Genomic DNA, 17,656 nt, shown 5'->3' with positions numbered 1-17,656 from the left:
ATTATTTTCGTTGCTACTCTATAACTATAATTTTGCTACTGTTATGAATCGTAATGTAAATATCTTTTTGTTTTCCGATGGTCTTAGGCGACCCCTGTGAAAGGATTGTTCGACCCCCAAAGGGGTCGTGACCCACAGGTTGAGAACTGCTGCGGCCTATCCATTCCTTCCTGCAGAAACTGAAATGAGGCAGTGGGTCATGCATTCTTTGCTCCTTTTACCTTCTGACTGACTGATTATTCCCCATGTGGCTGTGTGGCAAGTTCCATTCTCTTGGGAATTGTGAGGCAGTTGTCCCTGTGTCTGTCACCTGATGAAAATGAATCTTGGGTATGCGTGAAAATGATTTAATGTAATATATCCTATCACTAGACTGAAAACCAAAACTACCTATCATCTCAATAGATGCAGAAAATGCATTTGACAAAATCTGACACCCTTTCATGATAAAAGTACTCAACCAATTAGGATTAGAATGAAACTTAATCTGATAAAGGGCATCGATGAAAAACCCATAACTAATATCATACTTAATGGTCAAGACTAAATGTACCCCCGAAGATCAGGAAAAAGAGAGATTTTTACTCTTGACAATTCTGTTCAATATGGTATTGGAGGTTCTAGCCAGGGCAATTAGGCAGGAAAAATAAATAAAAGGCATCCAGACAGAAAAGGAAGTACAATGGTCTCTATTTGCAGATGACATGATCTTGAATATAGAAAATCCCAAGGAATCCACTAAAACTCTGTTAGAATAAATGAGTTCAGTAAGGTTGCAAGATACAAGATCGGTACACAAAAATCAATTGTATTTCTATTCACTTGAAACAAACAATCTGAAAGTAAAGAAAACTATTCCATGTCTAATAGCATCAAAAAGAAATACCTAGGAATAAAGTTAACAAAAAGTACAAAGCATGCTCTGAATACTCCAAAAAACATTGTTGGAACTAAAAACCTAAAGATTGGAAAAACATCCCATGTTCATAGATCATAAGACGTAGCATTAAGGTGGTAATACTCCCTAAACTGATGTTCAAATTTAGTACTATCTCTATCAGAACCCACCTGACTTCTTTGTTGAAACTGACAAGCTGTTTGTAAAACCCATATGGAATTGCAATGTACCCAGAATAGCCAAAACAATCTTGAAAAATAAGAAAACAGGATTCACACTTCCGGATTTCACAATTTAGAACAAACCCACAATGACCAAAAGTGTGGGCTTGACAGACACACAAATTAATGTAATGGAATTGAGAGTCCAGAAATAAACCCAGACATCTGTGGTCAACTGCTTTTCAACAAGACTGCCAAAAAGGGGGAACCAACAGCCTTTGCAAGAAATGGTGCTGCGGAAACTTGATAGCCACATGCAAAAGAGTCAACGTGGACCCTTAACCTCATACCAATAGACAAAAATTAACTCAGAGTGGATGAAAGACATAGTAGATATAAGAGCTAAAGTGTAAAAGAAAACAAAGGAGTTAAGTCTTCATGATCTTGGATTCTTTGATACGATTCCAAAAGCAAGGAATAAAACTAAAAACTTTTGTGCTTCAAAGAACACCATCAAGTGAAAAGACAACCCACAGAAATGGGAGGAAAATTGCGAATCTTATATCTAATAAGGAATTGTATCTAGAATATATGTAAAAAACAGCTCAACATATAAAGATAATTCAATTTAAAAATTAGCGAAGGATCTGAATAGATTTCTCCAAGGAAGATATACACATGAAAAGATGGCTGGCATCATTAGTCATCAGGGGGTTGCAAATTGAAACCTTGAGATATGTCCCAGCAGAATAGCTATCATAAAGTCAAGGAAATGTTTGCTAGGATTGGAGAAATTGGACCCCTCACGTATTGTACTGCTTGCCGGTGGGAGTCTGTCAGTTCCTCCAACAGTTTAAGATAAGAGTTACTATATGAATAAGCAAGTCTATGCCTAGGTATATAAGCAAGAGATAATGTGTTCACACAAAACTTGTACACGAGTGTTTTTCATAGCATTATTTGTAACATCCACTGAGGGTTAAATAAAATGTGGTATACGCATACAGTGGAGTATTATCTAGCCGGAAGTTTTGACACACGCTACAACATGGATGGACCTTGAAAACAGGATGCTAAGTGAGAGAAGCCAGTCACAAAAGGCTACATGTTTGATGGTTCCAGTTATATGAAATGTCCAGAGCAGGGCAATACGTAGGCAGGGATGAGATCAATGGTTGCTTAGGACTGGCGGGATACGAGTAATAGCTAACGGGCACAAGTTCTTGTTTTAGGTGATAACCTTCTAAAACTTAGTGGCTGCATATATCTGTGAATATATTAAAAATCACTGAATTGTACACTTCGAGGGAATTGTATAAAATGTAAACTATCTCAAACCATTTAAGAGATGATGATGAAAAAATAAACTGTAGTGGCAATTAAGAGTACTTGTCAGGCACTGTGCTGATTTATATGTTCATCTCACACTTATAACAGCAACCCTGTGAGGTATTGGTATCTCCATTTTACACAGAAGGAAACCAAGGCTCAGAGCTTAAAACCGTCCTTGCTTGTCTACACAGCAAGTGAAAAAGTCCCAATTTTGAACCCTAGTTCATCTTCAAAGGCTCTTGAGAATGTACTGCTTCTTATAACAGAGGCTCACAGTTGGGTCTCTGATCCCACAATGAACACTGGCTATGAAGTTAGAAAGTAGGCAGAATCTAGGTCACCTATGAGGTCTTATAGTTGTCTGGGTGAGAAGCAGAACCATCGACCCTCAGATCATCTCAAGTTCACCCTTTCCTCCTTGTTGCTGTTCTGGTCCAAGCTAATCAACTTTGGTGGTAGGCTTGAATCAAATGCAATGTTTTAAGAAAGGGCCTACAGGCTGTGTAAATACGTAACTGTTTTAGCGCTTACTTCTACATCCTTACTGTTTAAAACTTGCAGTTACTGTAGCAATATTTAAAGGCCCACGAAAAATAACCCCTGGAATAACTACTTTCAAGTGTGTTGAAAGGTTAGGTTATAAAATGGTTCTTTCCTTTTTTTTTGGGGGGGGGGCAAAACATTTACTTCACTGATCACAAATTAATTGATATTTACATAGTTATCTAATTATGTATCTGCTTGGTTGCTGAAATATTTTGTGCAATATAAATGAATGTTAAGGGACAGGGCAGAACTGATATGAACTGAAAATGTGCATAGTTACTACTGAATATTGATGGATGAGAGAAAAAGCAGCAGGTTGTACAAGTGGGAAAGACCTCTTATCAGGTCATTACACTGTCTCCCATTCAGGGTCAGTTACTGTCAAAAGAGCTTTGGCGTGGTGTTTTGTCTAGCATACCCTTCTCCAAATCTTACTATCCTTTGCAGTCCTCAAATGCTCCAGGAAGTTCTCAAGATCTGTCCAGGAAGAACTACACCTGATCTTCCTCTGGGTGCCAATGTTATCAACCTGACTGTTGGGGGACACACTGCTACAAATAAATTACTTACACAAGACGGGAAACTGGCAGAGAACAAAGGATTTTCCTTTGGGCCCTTAGTTTCTAGTACATCATTTGATCCATAGCAGACGGTCAAGTTTGCTAAATGGGTTGACTGTTCAGAATTATCTTAAATTCTAATAATGTATTCATAATCAGTAACAATTGCTACAAGTCCAAAAACAAGTTTAATCCATATTTTATCCTGAAATATTGTAGCAACACAAGTTAATGACCAGTGTTTTTGTAAAAAGTTATATAAATACATTTATACACAAATGCATTTCAAACAGTTCATTCAGAATTGGCAATTTGTTTATGATTTGTTCTTGAGGGAAAAAAGTGCATTCATTAAAAATAGATACATGCCTATATTCATCAAACTGCATTGGCTTAAAAAATTATTAACTTGACAGTATTTCTCTTGTCAGTTTTTTTATTGTGCTACTTGCGCAAAGAATGAAATTGTTTACTGAATTATGTTTAGATCTTTAAATTATTTCATTAATTTAAATAAACAAGTTCATTTAAATAAGTTTCATATTCCATCAATGACAAGCAGCTTACATACAAGTTTGATAACTATCATTAAAAAAGTAATAAAATGAAAGTCATAGTCAAATTTTCAACAAGGCAATGTAACATTTATCACTAACCTGACTAAAAGGCCGCACTCGTACAGCCACTTTCACACTGTCAATACTTGGCGTAGGCGTTTTCATCATTTTCCCATTATTCATATTGTTATGTGGTAGAAAAATAATGTAAAGTACACTGCTTATGCTTCCCACTGAAACATTACAAGTTTAGCAAACAAAAGCAGTTTGTTGCTAGAAAATCAATTATTAACGGTCCGTTCATTACGCACTATCAATTACCTGTTATAAATTATTTGACAACACTTATTTATTGATGAATTTTATAGCCTACACCAAGTAGTACCACGTAATTGCACACAGTCATACTGCAGAGAACAGTGTTATTTTTTCTTTCCCTTTTTCCACATCTACTCACACTCTTTCCATCCTCAATAGTCTGTGCCTGAGGTCCTATGAGAATTTGTCAGTTTTAAAACCTGAATATTAAGGGATTTCTGTGGTTCAGTAGCAAGCTCCTTCAAAGAAATATTATAAAATTTATAAAATTTGCTCAGACTTCTCGATCTATTAACATTAAGCACATACAAAGTGCTTTAACTATCCACGGAACAGGTCTGGTTTACATTTCCCTCCCTTCTCATACCCCTTTCAGAGGTGGCTAGTGAGCAGTGAACCGGTCAATCTAACCTGGATAATTAGTCTCTGAATAATTAAGAGACTTTAAAGATAAGTAGCCTTTAAGCTTGCTGAACAAGAAATGCCAACATTACATTTAAACCAATGCATTACTTGAAAAATTACTCATTTGAGGTAGAATACACAAAATTTGTTAAACTACAAAAAAGTGGCAAAAGTACATGCCCATAATTTCAACATAGTAACAGCCAAAACTGCCCCCAAAAACAAAACAAACCATTTTATGATTAGAAGTCTTCATCACAGAAGCAAAGTGCATAAATTATAAAATAGCAACTTAAAAAAAAAAACAGTTCAATCATCTTCATTTTAAGATTGGTCTAATACTTTTAACTGTAGAGAAAGAAAATGGGACCAATGCCTACTAGCATATAAAATTATTATTAAAACAAATTCCCTCTCAAAAATCTAACAGACACAAACTACTGTGAAGTATACACTTTATTTAACATTCCAATAATAAGCCATATTTACATATTATATAAATGTATGAAACTTTAATATAAAATAGAAAAAACTGCCTTGACTAAAAGAATCAACTCTGTATGGAATTGCTTTACCTACTGAAGACCTTCTGTTTACAAACATTTATAATAATTTATATAAATTATTTTCCAAATTAGACAATTTTTAATAATCGACAAAATTCTGATGACTTTACAAATAGGTGTACATTAAAAACTTGAAAAAAATTACAGCATTTTTCTACGTAAAACTTGTTTTGGAAAGGCAGACAGTTTCTTTCTGTTCCTTCCAACAGCTTTTCCTGTTGCTTCTGCAGTTTTTCTTGGCTTGCTCTTGACCCCATCAGTTGGGCTTGCCAAGGGAGAAATCAGCTTAATTTCGACTGCAGGAGGTGACCAAGAACTTTCTTTTTCTGGTTTTCTGAAAAAAAGATATAATGCAAGTAAGAATAAATATATCATAATATAAAATATAACTGGCTTCCCAATATATTAAAAGAAATTTCAGGGATCACCCTTTCTTGGTGCTTTCATTTTATGAAGAACTTCTATAAAAGTTCTCTTGTAGCACTTCGGTGCACTTTGTATGTGCTTAATTAGTTTATGACTTTAAAGTCATAACTTTATAACTTTATGACAAAGCCATAAGCTAATTAGAGGCGGACTTAAGGTTTCGCATGACAGAAATTTTCCTTTTTGACTTAGATGTTCAAAAACAATCACTGCTGAATTTTCGTTAAATGTTTCCTATGTATTAATAAATACTGCTGGATTACAGGGACTGGCCACATACCAGTGGTCAGTCCATGGAATGAGAGCCCAGGTGGCCCATGAAGCGTATGAGAAATGGCAATTCAAACACCAGGAATTAGCAATTATGTGAAGTAATTTTTCACATACATTCAAGGCCAATTGATGTGTAAATAATATTAATTACAGTCAGAAGTCTCATTAAATTAGTTTTTAAAGTAAGATAAAATGGATTTCTTCACTTTTATGAAATTGAACATCACCTAGGCACAGTATGAATAAAATACCATGTAACAAATATATCTGATATGGAGTAATATCCCTAGGGATGAAGTTTTATTTCTATTAATGATATAATCACAGAATTTTTAAGTTTATAATTACTTTTTACTAATAGTCATCTACCTTTACTAAGGAAAAGGTGAAACATCCCACTTCCCTCTCACACCCATTGCAAAAACAGATTCACTGGGTACTAAACTATTCCCACCCCACTACCTTCTTTAAATAGGATGAATAGGCTTTTATGCTATAAAGAGAAATCCACCTTCCATAATGAAATCTAACAATTACAAGGAGCCAGGGTTTATAAATTCCTCTAAGAATTACCCCTTTCTAATGAGCTATTTAACAATTTCTTTCAAATTAAGACTCTTCTCAAATCTAATTTAAGAAACAAAGAGAAAAATTACAGCATAGAAAAAGTCATACATACTTGCTTGCTTGTTTTGTTTTATCAGTCCTGATTCTTTTCACTTTTTGCTTTTCCACAGTTTGTATTGATTGAGCATTATCTTCCTATAAGTTAAAATTTAAAAAGATAAATCTTAAGTAATGAAACATCTGAAATCTTAAAATGTTCTATTCTGAGTCAAGAAATAGAGCCAAACAGTGCTAATGAATTCAAACTCATCAGGTTGCAAACGGACTCATTTTTTTAGTAGAAACCTTGGGTCATCAAATACCATTCTTTATCCCTCATCTTCACATTCAATTGGTCCCCAAGTCTCGTCAGTTTCTTTTTTTTAATGTTCCCACTGTGTCTGTCCACACGCAGGCTCTCATCGCCTCCTAAGAATCAGGTCACGAGCGACTCTTTTTTCCTCACCAGAATTCATCTGTCATAGAAACCCCTTAAAAGACGCACATGGCTCTTTGCTAATGTGTGAACAGCACCCATCCCTCGCACCCTCCCCCCGCCCCCTCTCCCCCTGCACTGTCTCGCTTCTGTGTCTTTGCACCGGCTGCCGCCTCTCCGCCAGGGATGCCTGTCTCTTTCACCTTCTGTCTACAGGGGTATTTGGAAATAAATGATTCTTATCATAATGCAAAAGAAGTGTTTTTGCCCCTTCAATTAAGCTGAGCTCCTGAAAGACAAGGAATTTGCCTGAAATATTTTTGTCTTTATCCTTGCATAATAGCTGGCTAATCAGATAATTCAAGTAATGCTTATGAATTAACATTCGTAAATATAAGGGTCTCATACTCAGTCCCCAACCATTTTTATTTTACGGTTGTGTGCAATTAGGGGATGGAATCAACTCTGAAACATTCTCTCTTCAAGTGTGGTCTGTGGATGATATTCCAGGAGCTCAGGGACCTGCATTTTAAATAAACACATCCAGATAATTCTGATGGGACACTGAAGTTTACAAACCTTTCCCCTAATAGGTAATTTAAACTGCAGCTGCCAGTAATAGGCCATCAGTAACATACCACAGATTTGTCCTAAACGTAAGGTCCTAAAAGTGTACACAAGGTAACTTTGGGCTGTTAATATAAATGTCTGCTCTTTTTAACACATGGTGGACCAGTGACGCAGATTTGCATCTATACGTTAAGGGGGAATGTTTCCAGAGGTATCACACCCTCAAGCACTACTAGGGTCTTTGGTGAGTATTTCCTGAAAATCTCAGTTCACAAAAATAGCGAATTTGTTATAAATTTTTAAAGAAACAACAGTATAAAAGTTGATTTCAATGGTTTAAATCCCGGGAACATGCATTTAAACAATCTAAATGCCCCATCCTCAATGTGTTAAGGAAGTTTAAATAGGAACACTGCTTAAAAAAAAAAAAAAAAAAGGGGGGGGGGCATGTTTCAACCAGCATACAAATAAAATCATGCTTTTCTTACCAGTTCACCTACGAGTTTGGGTGTATTAGACATATTTTTTTGCCTGGTCCTTAAAGCAGGAGGTGAGACGACTAATTGAGAAGATAAATCTGAAACCAATTCTTTCAGCTCTTCAGAAGCCTCTATTTTATTAGCTAAAGAAAGGTAGAAAAAAACAAAACACTGTATCTATATCAATTAACATATACATTTCTATTTTTTAAAAAGCTTGACAAATAAATGATGTGCATTAGAAAGATATAAACAATCCCAAGACTTAGAAAACACTAATATAACACGGTACCCATTGAGATAAACAATAGGAAAAATCCCCCAAACCCCAACATCATTTGGGTAATTAAACCAAATATTCAGCAATAGTTGATGCTTCAAACTAAATGCTAAAATATAAAAATCGGACTTAAAACAGTATCATGCTAGTTTCAGTTTACTGCAACTGAAACATTCTTGGCAAGGAAAACATCACCCTCATATATAGCCTGAGTTATTTTGTTTCCTGATTCCTACTGTTTCAGAGACGAGTTATTTATTTAGAAAAGTAATTTTATTTACAAAGAGACTCAAACCCTCTTTCCGGCCAGCTCATTCCCAGTCAAAGGGAACAACAAAAAAGTCCACATTATAAATGGAAAAAGTAAGCAGAGAAAATAATAATACAGAAAGAGAAAATGATAGGAAGCTATTCCACAGATAAATAAAAATGGCTTAAGAATTGATTTAAAATATGTAATTAAAAACATTGATCACAGATTTGATCTCGGGTTTTTGTTTTTTTACCCCAGGGTTTCCATATTAATGGCAATTAGCAATGGTGTGGCTGCCAGTCTACCAGAGATGAAATCCCAGCTCCTGGATTTACCAGCCGTGGGACCAAAGGTAAGTTACTGAGACCTCTCTGTGCCTCAGTTTCTATAAAATGGGATTAATAATAGAATTATAAAGTTATTGTGAAGATGAAAGGATGAAGAACAATGTGCGGCATACGGTGTTTTATTGATGTTTGCCTTTGTTTTGATATTATTTCAAGAATATAACAAATCTCTGAAATGATCAAATTATAGTTCAATTTTACTTTGCCTAATGGGACAATCAAGGTGTCCAATTCTGCTTTTAAAGCATATGAGTCTTAAACAGGCACGAGGTCAGAAATAAGTCATCTCTACTCCCAGCTGATAAGTGGCAGAAATGGTTAGGGTTATTGGTGGTAATTTCCCACTTTTGGTGTCAAAACCAAACACATCAATATTCTTTCTATGAAAACGATACATTCTATTTTTCTTTTTGAGGCTACCTGGAAGCAATAGCTTCTTTGGTTTTTCAGATGAGCTCACATTCTTCACGTATGATTTCCCTCCCACTTCAAAGGAATAAGTAAGGAAACACACAAACATACTATCAAGTGCAACCATGTGCAGCACCCGCCGTTCCTTCCGTGTGCTTCTACTAGCCAGACAAGCCTTCATTATATGTCTTTGTATGTTAACTTCCTCACCCATCTCTGTAACTTTTCTGAGTCTTAAGTTTTGCCTTGCGACTTAAGGGCTAAGGAGTTAGAAAGACCTAGGTTCAAACCCAGTGATGTACTGGTGAACAGCTTCCTGGGAAAAAACAAAGAGCAGCTCTGATTTATAGCATTAGCTGATTTCTGTGGTATAAATGTTCCCACCATGGCAGGCTTGAAAAATTCCCCAACATTTTAAAAACTGGCTCTCACCACCAGCCAGCAGGAATTGACTCCAGGGCACCAGTACTTACTACCTGGGTGATAGGGGGGCGCTCAGTCTCACTGACCTTCAGTTTCCTCAGTGTGGAAAGAAGGAAGGAATAGTGCCTATACTTAACCAGGTTGCAGTTAAGAATCAAATGAATTGACAAATGGATAGCCTCAGGCATATTACAGGCCCTTAAATATATCTGCTGATGAGGAATGGTAATTAGAGAAAATCTATTAAAATGTCAAGTTTCACATTCTTTTACCTATAAAACACATCTAAATAAAATTCTAAGATAGCTATTTCTTCAACAAGTTTCAATTAGAGGACAGCCTCCAGCTTTCTAACGTAATCTACATTAATTTCTAATCTAATATTTCTGTATCCACTCATCTCTGTCCTGCCAACGCCTCCCCCTAAAAGAGCTTTAAAAATACAATTTAAATAGGCACAAAGGAGAATGCAGAAACTATAATCTCAGGGAAAAGGAGAAAGGGAACTGCATCCTATGGTGGTAACTGGATCATTCAAGTAATGAATGCTCTCTAGAATCCCGTAAGGTAGGCGTATTACCTTCATTGGAACGATGAGAAAACAAGATTCAGAAAGGTTAAATAACTTTCTGCCTGGCTCGTAGGTGGGTGGCACAAACGAGATCCCAGCCCAAATGTCTCCCCTTTAATTTCACCTCCTACTAGAAGGTTCTTTTTATAATATTAGAAAATCTGAAAACAATGCAAATGCCTAACAGGAGAATGTTGAAGCAGTCAGTGTGTGGCACATTAGTGAGATGAAATGCTACATATGAACTCTATCAACGTGTAAAAAACAAAGACAATACAACACACACCCCCAGGGTTTCGAGAATATTTTTAAGAGTATCTGAAAACGCTCATGAAATAAGTGGCAGGGAAGCAGTATACTCGTACATATACACAAACCACAGTGTTGGTTTAAAAAAAAAACCCAAAAAACTACCAGTGACTGGAAGGGTATAGAAGAAAAAGTGAACAGTAGTTGGTGGTCCTCTAGATGGCTAGATTATATACTTTTAATTTCCAATTTTCTATGGCAGGCATACATTATTTTTATTCAGGAGAAAGTTATAATAGATATATAGATGACAACTATGTAAAGATGACAGAGAGCAGTTGTTGAGATGTTTGCTGTGCCATATCAAACAACATGCCATGTTTGTGTTTACCACAGTTCTCTAAGTCACAAGGAAAGTAGAAAAAAATTAGGTTAATGACTTTCTTCTGCCACTCTCACTGCTGTATTTTTTCACTTTTACTTTAATATAGCAGGCTTAGTTAAGTTAGCTAAAATCTCACACATTTTGTCATCCCATTCTCCTCCATGCAGTACAGGCACAGTCACACTTTCCTAATACCATGAAAAAAAAATTATATAGTACTCCCCAAATCAAAGACTTCGTCAGAAAAACCTAATGCGTCATGACTTTTCCAACAACCCAATATGTAAAAGTTTAAATAAAACAACAAAGTCACCTACTTTATTTACAAATCCCCCAGCTGCTTAGCTGAAATTTACATCTTAAACTATAGCTTAGGTAAATAACTACATTTTGTTTACCTAACCATTTTTATCACCTTTACAAAGACCTGCCCTAATGGGATCTATTCAGCTACACCAGTGTCAGAACCTTCTCTACATTATCGCCTTTTTCAATCCCCTCCCTCAGCAAAATTCCCCCCTTCCAGGAATCTTAATAGCACAGACATTTACGTTTGTGTACTTGATGTATATCTGTGCTTTAAACATAAACAGAGTTAAGTTATTTTCACCCTTTTGGGAGCAACATCTCGCCTGCTGAGAAGGTCTGAGCTATGCCAACCAACACAGTACAATCATTAGCTCATCAGTGGCTCTGAGGAAGGTTGGGCACGAAGCCAGGCCAGTTTTGGGCAATAAGGATTTAAATAATTTCTGTATTCTAATCAATAAAATTCTGTTTTCCTTCAAACAATCTGAGGATAGCACCGGGACAAGAGCAAAACACAGTGGTACTTAGATTTAAAATGCTGTTTCTGTTTGACAAGAAACCAAAATTAAGGCACCAGGATGTAAGGGTAGAATGAAAAGAAATGATACTGCTCTAAAATATTAAACCTAAAGTCAAGTGAATTATAGGATTTAAAAAGGTTATACTAAAACAGAAAATTCTTGAATCTCAAAATAAATTTTAAAATATAAAATGTTTAAATTGTACTATTAAAACATCAAAGCCGGGTTTGTTTTTGGAGGCGGAGAAATTCCCTGTAACTACAAATCATCTTTAAAAGAAATAATTGGTGCCTTAAATCAAACCATGCTTTAAAACAATGTTTAAATTAAAGACTGAATAAAATGAAAATTGTGCTTTGAATAGAAATAGAAGTACCTTTCCGTTTCCTTGGAACCTTTGACACAGGAGGAGAAAATACATGCTCATTTTTTGGTTCAGAAATGTCAGGCAACAAGGTGGCTCTGCTAGACCTAGTCCTTGTGCTACGGGAAGACAGAGTCAAAGCAGGCTTGGCAAGCAGTGTTTCTTTCCGGCCATCTGGTTCTTTGTTTGTCATTTCTTCATCTATGCTTTTTTCTGATTTTTCTGATATCAAGCGTAATGCAAGTTTTTGGCTTTGATTTTCAGTCCTTTTTGTAATCTTTTTTTTAGAGCTCACCACTGCAACAAGTTCCTCATTTGGCACGAAAACTGATTTTTCTAAAGCTGCTTTTCTAGCAGGAGTACTTCCACTTCGAGTTGGGGTGTTTCTTGTGGATCTCCTTTGGAGGCTCAGGCCTATGCTCTTCTTCTTGGGACTTCTCTCAACAGCCTCAGATCCTACATCTTGTGATGGATGGATTTTTCTTGGTCTACCACGCTTCCTAGGTGTAGCAGGCAGGTCAAATTCTGCTTGGAGAGCCAACAGGGATGAATCAAGTTTCAAGTCTGCGGTAACATCTGATGCACTAGTGCCTCCCCTTTTAGCCCTGGTACTACGCTGAATAGGCGGTTGCTGTTCACTGGACTTCCCATCTTGTTCTCGTCCTGTATCTTCATAAGTTTCTAAATCAGCACGTCTCAATTTTCTGGTACTTCTGCTAGGATTTGTTACTTTATTAACTTTTAGATCATTTACAGTTTCAACACATTCTTGATTTTCTACAGAGATTTTAATTCTTTTGGGGGTTCTTTTTGTAACAGATGAAAGCTTAACTTCTTTACTAAAAGAAGTTTCTTTAGTTGATGGTTCCGACAGGTGAGATGATCTCAACCTTCTTAATTCCCTACCTGGAGTAACCTGTGCTTCTTGCTCCGTAGAATTAATACTTTCTAATGTGTCTTGATTACGTTCTTTCTTTCTCTTTCCTCTCCTAGGAGTAATAGAATTTTGAGTTATTTGCTGATTCTGAGGTATTCCTTTGACCTCAGGAAAGGTACTTTGAGAAGCCTCTGAAGTTTCTTTTGTTTTCTTAGTTTTCTTTGTACCTGAGAGCCCCAGCAGCATCTCAGGAGCAGCAGCTTCTGCTGGCTCTTCCTGATGCACTGATCCGACATCCAGGTTTCGGACACGTCCTCTTGTGCGAGTTCTGGAGGAAATCATGTCATCCACCTGGCTGACATTGAGAGTCACTGTACTTGTTTCCTCAGCAGTCTTAAGCGCAGACTTGACTAACTTGGTGGAACGCATTACCTTCTGGCTTATTAAAGGTATGTTTTCATGAATGGACTGTTCCATTGTATCTGAAGTAATTTCTTTACTTCTTGTGTCTTTAATTACATCTAGTAAATTTTCTGCAATTGCTACTTTGATTGGTTCAGGCACATATGGTAATGTCTCTACCTTTTGGGACTCCTGGTCACTAGTTATGACAGATGGCAATTTTGCACCATGTTCCTGATTGTCCTCTTCCCCAGTGTACACGGGCTTCTCCTCAGTGGCTATGGTAGCTGCTTTCGCTAACACATTAGAAGCTGCAGAATCACCTGTCTCAACTTCTCCTTCTTCCCCTTCCAATATCAAGGTAAAGTTGCTCTGAGCCACAAAAAGTTCTCCATCTACTTCAGCAATGTCACACTCGGCAGAGTCTTTATTATCAGGCAAGTCACAGAACTGTTGCTCTATGGTCTCAAAATTGTATTGAAGCTTAAGAGTTCCTGAGGGATACTCCTTAAATGAAAGATTCCTAGCCTCTTGTTCTGAATCTTGAACTTCGAGCTTTTCATGTTCAACCACCTAAAGTGAATTAAAGATAAGAGTCTGGTTAAAGAATTTTAATATTATTTAACCTAAAGCATAACGTTTTTAAATGATCATCTCACCCTTGGTATATGAATTGTTAAACATAAACTACATTTGATATGGCATATACTTATGGGTTTACTTTATAAAACATCCATTTAAGCAATTAGACTTTCTCAGTCAAAATAACTATAGACAGAAAAAGATTTTGAGAATCTGAATGGAATTAAAAGTAGACATTCCACATTTCCCTGGCTAAAAAAGACAGTCTTAACAAAAGAAAATTATTATGATGCTAACAGTTGTCAGAAGAATTAAGGACTTACTCTAGACTCACCCAAGAAAAAAAAAATAACTGAAGAAACAACCCCCAAATGACCTAACTATCCACACTTTTCTAAACAGCACGATCCCCGTAAGGTTGAAGAAGAATTCACCTACATAAGCTCCCTTGGGCTAGACTCAATCCTCTTCCCTTTGCTGGGGCTGCATAAACCATGAAATTCCTAAGGCTTTCAAGTTCAGTACCTCTCTTGCAAGGGTTTGGTGGAGGAAGAAATGGTCCTTGCATTTACCTTTTGGTAAGGGAAGGGGAGAAAAAGGAGGAGGTAGAAAGTAACAGAGAGATCTCCTGACCAAGAAGGTAGAACATTACCACCAACCTAGACAATGACATTTTCCCACTCCCCAAGCACGTAGTGAGATGAGAGACTGGAAATACCCAGCAATGAGGATACCCCCTTACAACACGCCCACAGGTGTTTTAGCTCCGCAGCTGAAGGAATAGGGACTTCATCCATCTATTTCACAGTAAGAATACTCATGAAAATGAATATGGACAACCATGACATTTTTATGAGTTAAACTTTCCAAGTACTATATAATCAAATTTCTATAAATAATTAAAAGTTGGTTTTTCTTCACCTTAAATTCATTTATCATATAAAAGTTGCCTATTGATAATAAGAGATTTGGTGCAATTTTTAGAAACCATAAGTCATGTTAAGTATCAAGAAAAAAAAAAATCCTTTGTGGAATGTATATAGAAGTTCAACCCCAGCCAGGTGATTATCATTCTCCCACAAGTATGCACGGGGAAACAATTCTTTTTAGCCATACTCAATTATTCTCAAATATATGCTTTAAATAGTTTCAATGTCATATTTGTCTCTGGAGTAGTCAGTATCTATTTTCTTATGGCCAAAAGAACTTTCATTTGAACCAAATATTAAGCAAAAATTAAACTGTTACAATTGTGACTTCTTTAACACAGCCTTTTAGTTTTCATGAGAAAGAATTTCTTACTTAAAAGATGTGTACTTCTATAGTTCACACTTTTTAAGACAGTTTTTATTAAGAGGTTTTTGTATAGCGATCAAATGAATACATTAGGTTTGAACTACTGTTTGAAACCTAACTAAATCAAAACAAGAAAGACTGACAAAGAATTAAAAAATTAAATTTTTTTACATGAATTTCTTGAGTATCCGGTGAACCATCAGATATCGGAGGCTCTTCTTCCGGTAAGTCAACACTTGCTTTTTGAACATCAACTTCTATTTCATGATCTTCTTTTAAGTTCAGTGCTATTTCCTGCTCAAGGCTTTGTTCAGAGATAATAGGACTTTCAGAGATAATGAGCCCAGAGCTTCCACTATCACCAAGGACATCGGCCACAGCTGCAAGAAAAATGCAAGTTAATTTTCCATGTTATTAATTGGAAAATGATACATACCCTATTTGGGAAGCAAACAGAAGGGAAAAGTTTAAAATGTGATTAATTCCTTGAAAAATTATTATAGAACCAAAAAGTTTCTAACATCTTGAAAAACCTATGAAGATTTATATTTTAAGCATTTCTTCCGTATCCAATTATTGAGTTTAAACAATACATATGTGCTTTCTACAAAGATAAAACAAATGAGGTAAATTTTACATTTTAAAATGACAACATTGGTTGTTAATTGGAATATAATTTTTGCCTATTGTGAAACATCAATATGCTGATACTGAGGAGTTCAGGTATTTGTTTGGTTCCTTATTAATCTGAGAATTATGTTCATCTGACTGGACAACCAGCTATCCTTGTTGAGCCAGTATAGAATGACATGAGGGATAAGCAAACTGGGGTTTGATTAGGTATCTCTCTTTTGTCAGAAAGCACCCAAATGGCCACAAATATATTGCACTGCTTAAAAAAAAATTGGGGTTGGGAAGCTCATTAAAAATAAAATCTTCCTTACCTTTCACCTTCCTCTTTGTCAAAATTTTGTGTCATTAGCACTCACAGGCCATATTTGGATTTAGTTTGTGAATGACACAAAACCCAAAACACCTCAAAGGAGGGAAAAGTGAATCTAAATTAACGAACTAAAAAATTATTTTTATACTTTTGATAATGAGGCTAATATCCCTAATATACTTAATAAAGACATTGCACTTTACCTTTCAATCATCAGTATATGAAAGCATAAACAACCTTATTAGAGAAAACAATAAAAATATTAAAAATCTGTGGATACACTTTGATACGGCAAGTCCATGTTTAGGAATCTACCCAAGAATATTCATTGCAGAAATGAAATAGCAAAACAAACAAAAATGGTGATCAGCCCAAATGGTCAACAATAAGTAATTAGTTAAGCATACCACAAAACAGCCATACTAAACCATTAAAAAGGACAGGGTTAATCTACACTGACATGGGAAAATGTCTTAAACATATTAAGTGAAAAAAGTTGCTTTTTTTAGTTAATTGGTCATAATTTATAATAACAGCTATCATTTATTGAGCTTTTATTAACATTTAAAGTTATTAATATTTTACAAACAGAGGTATGGCCCATAGTCTTTCTTACACATAAGAAGTGCAGAACTGGGTTGTAAACCCAAACCGTCTGGGTCAAGCTCCTGTACTCTTAGCTACTCTACTTATCTCCATTTTCAAGATACGGGGTAAATATGTACAGAAAAAAAATTCAGGAAAAAGACACTTTAAGTTATTAATAATAGATTCTTAAAATGGGTAACCAGTTATGGGGATTTTTGTTTTACATGTTAGACTACGCTCGCCTGATTATTTTGCAATAAATGTATATTATATTCTTAATTGGGAGGAAAAACGGGTCTACTTAAGCCTTTCCTAAGCCCTATTCACAATGTGATGGGCAGAAGGGTATAATACGTAAAGAGCTGGGCTCGAGAGTCAGATAGCGCTGACATCATAACACAGCGTGATTATGTCTGTACGTGAAATGCTTGGACAAGTTCTGTGCAGAGGCCTTCAAGGTGCCTTCTTTCCCCAAACCCACTGTGAGCTCATTGAGGAAACTTTATACCTACAGTCTAACTGAGAGAAGGCCCGCAAAAAAATGTACATTGGATTAAAAAAAAATAATCAAATGAATTCCATATATTTGTTAATTTCTGTGGAACAAATTCAGTCATTTGGTGATTATTTTCTAATAATAAAAAGCCAATCTTGGGCTGGCCAAGTGGCACGTTGGTTAAGAACTGGCTTGGGATGCCAGCTCTGAGCAGCAGGGCCCCGGT

The 17,656-nt window shown here is 36.0% G+C and overlaps 2 protein-coding genes across 3 annotated transcripts in view; both read right to left on the bottom strand.

Annotated features, from left to right (window-relative positions):
- LOC109391448 (kinesin-like protein KIF28P) overlaps positions 1-4,237 on the bottom strand; it is a 74,514-nt gene extending 70,277 nt beyond the window's left edge. The window contains exon 1 of the mRNA XM_019659019.1: positions 4,154-4,237. Coding sequence (XP_019514564.1) covers positions 4,154-4,237 — 84 coding nt within the window. The remainder of the gene's footprint in view (positions 1-4,153) is intronic.
- Position 4,238: 1 nt separating this feature from the next.
- Positions 4,239-17,656, bottom strand: part of AHCTF1 (AT-hook containing transcription factor 1) — an 80,575-nt gene continuing 67,157 nt past the window's right edge. For both annotated transcript variants that reach the window (XM_019659042.1, XM_019659043.1), the window contains exons 33-37: positions 15,575-15,783; positions 12,259-14,098; positions 8,143-8,276; positions 6,722-6,804; positions 4,239-5,677 (exon numbers count right to left, since the gene is read on the bottom strand). In XM_019659042.1, coding sequence (XP_019514587.1) covers positions 5,485-5,677; positions 6,722-6,804; positions 8,143-8,276; positions 12,259-14,098; positions 15,575-15,783 — 2,459 coding nt within the window. In that variant the 3' untranslated portion in view covers positions 4,239-5,484. The remainder of the gene's footprint in view (positions 5,678-6,721; positions 6,805-8,142; positions 8,277-12,258; positions 14,099-15,574; positions 15,784-17,656) is intronic.

The sequence above is a fragment of the Hipposideros armiger genome, unplaced genomic scaffold (assembly GCF_001890085.2).
Source record: "Hipposideros armiger isolate ML-2016 unplaced genomic scaffold, ASM189008v1 scaffold_293, whole genome shotgun sequence".
Classification (NCBI taxonomy): Eukaryota; Metazoa; Chordata; class Mammalia; order Chiroptera; family Hipposideridae; genus Hipposideros; species Hipposideros armiger.
Note: the sequence above shows the minus strand (reverse complement) of the source record. Positions and strands in the feature narration are given on the sequence as shown.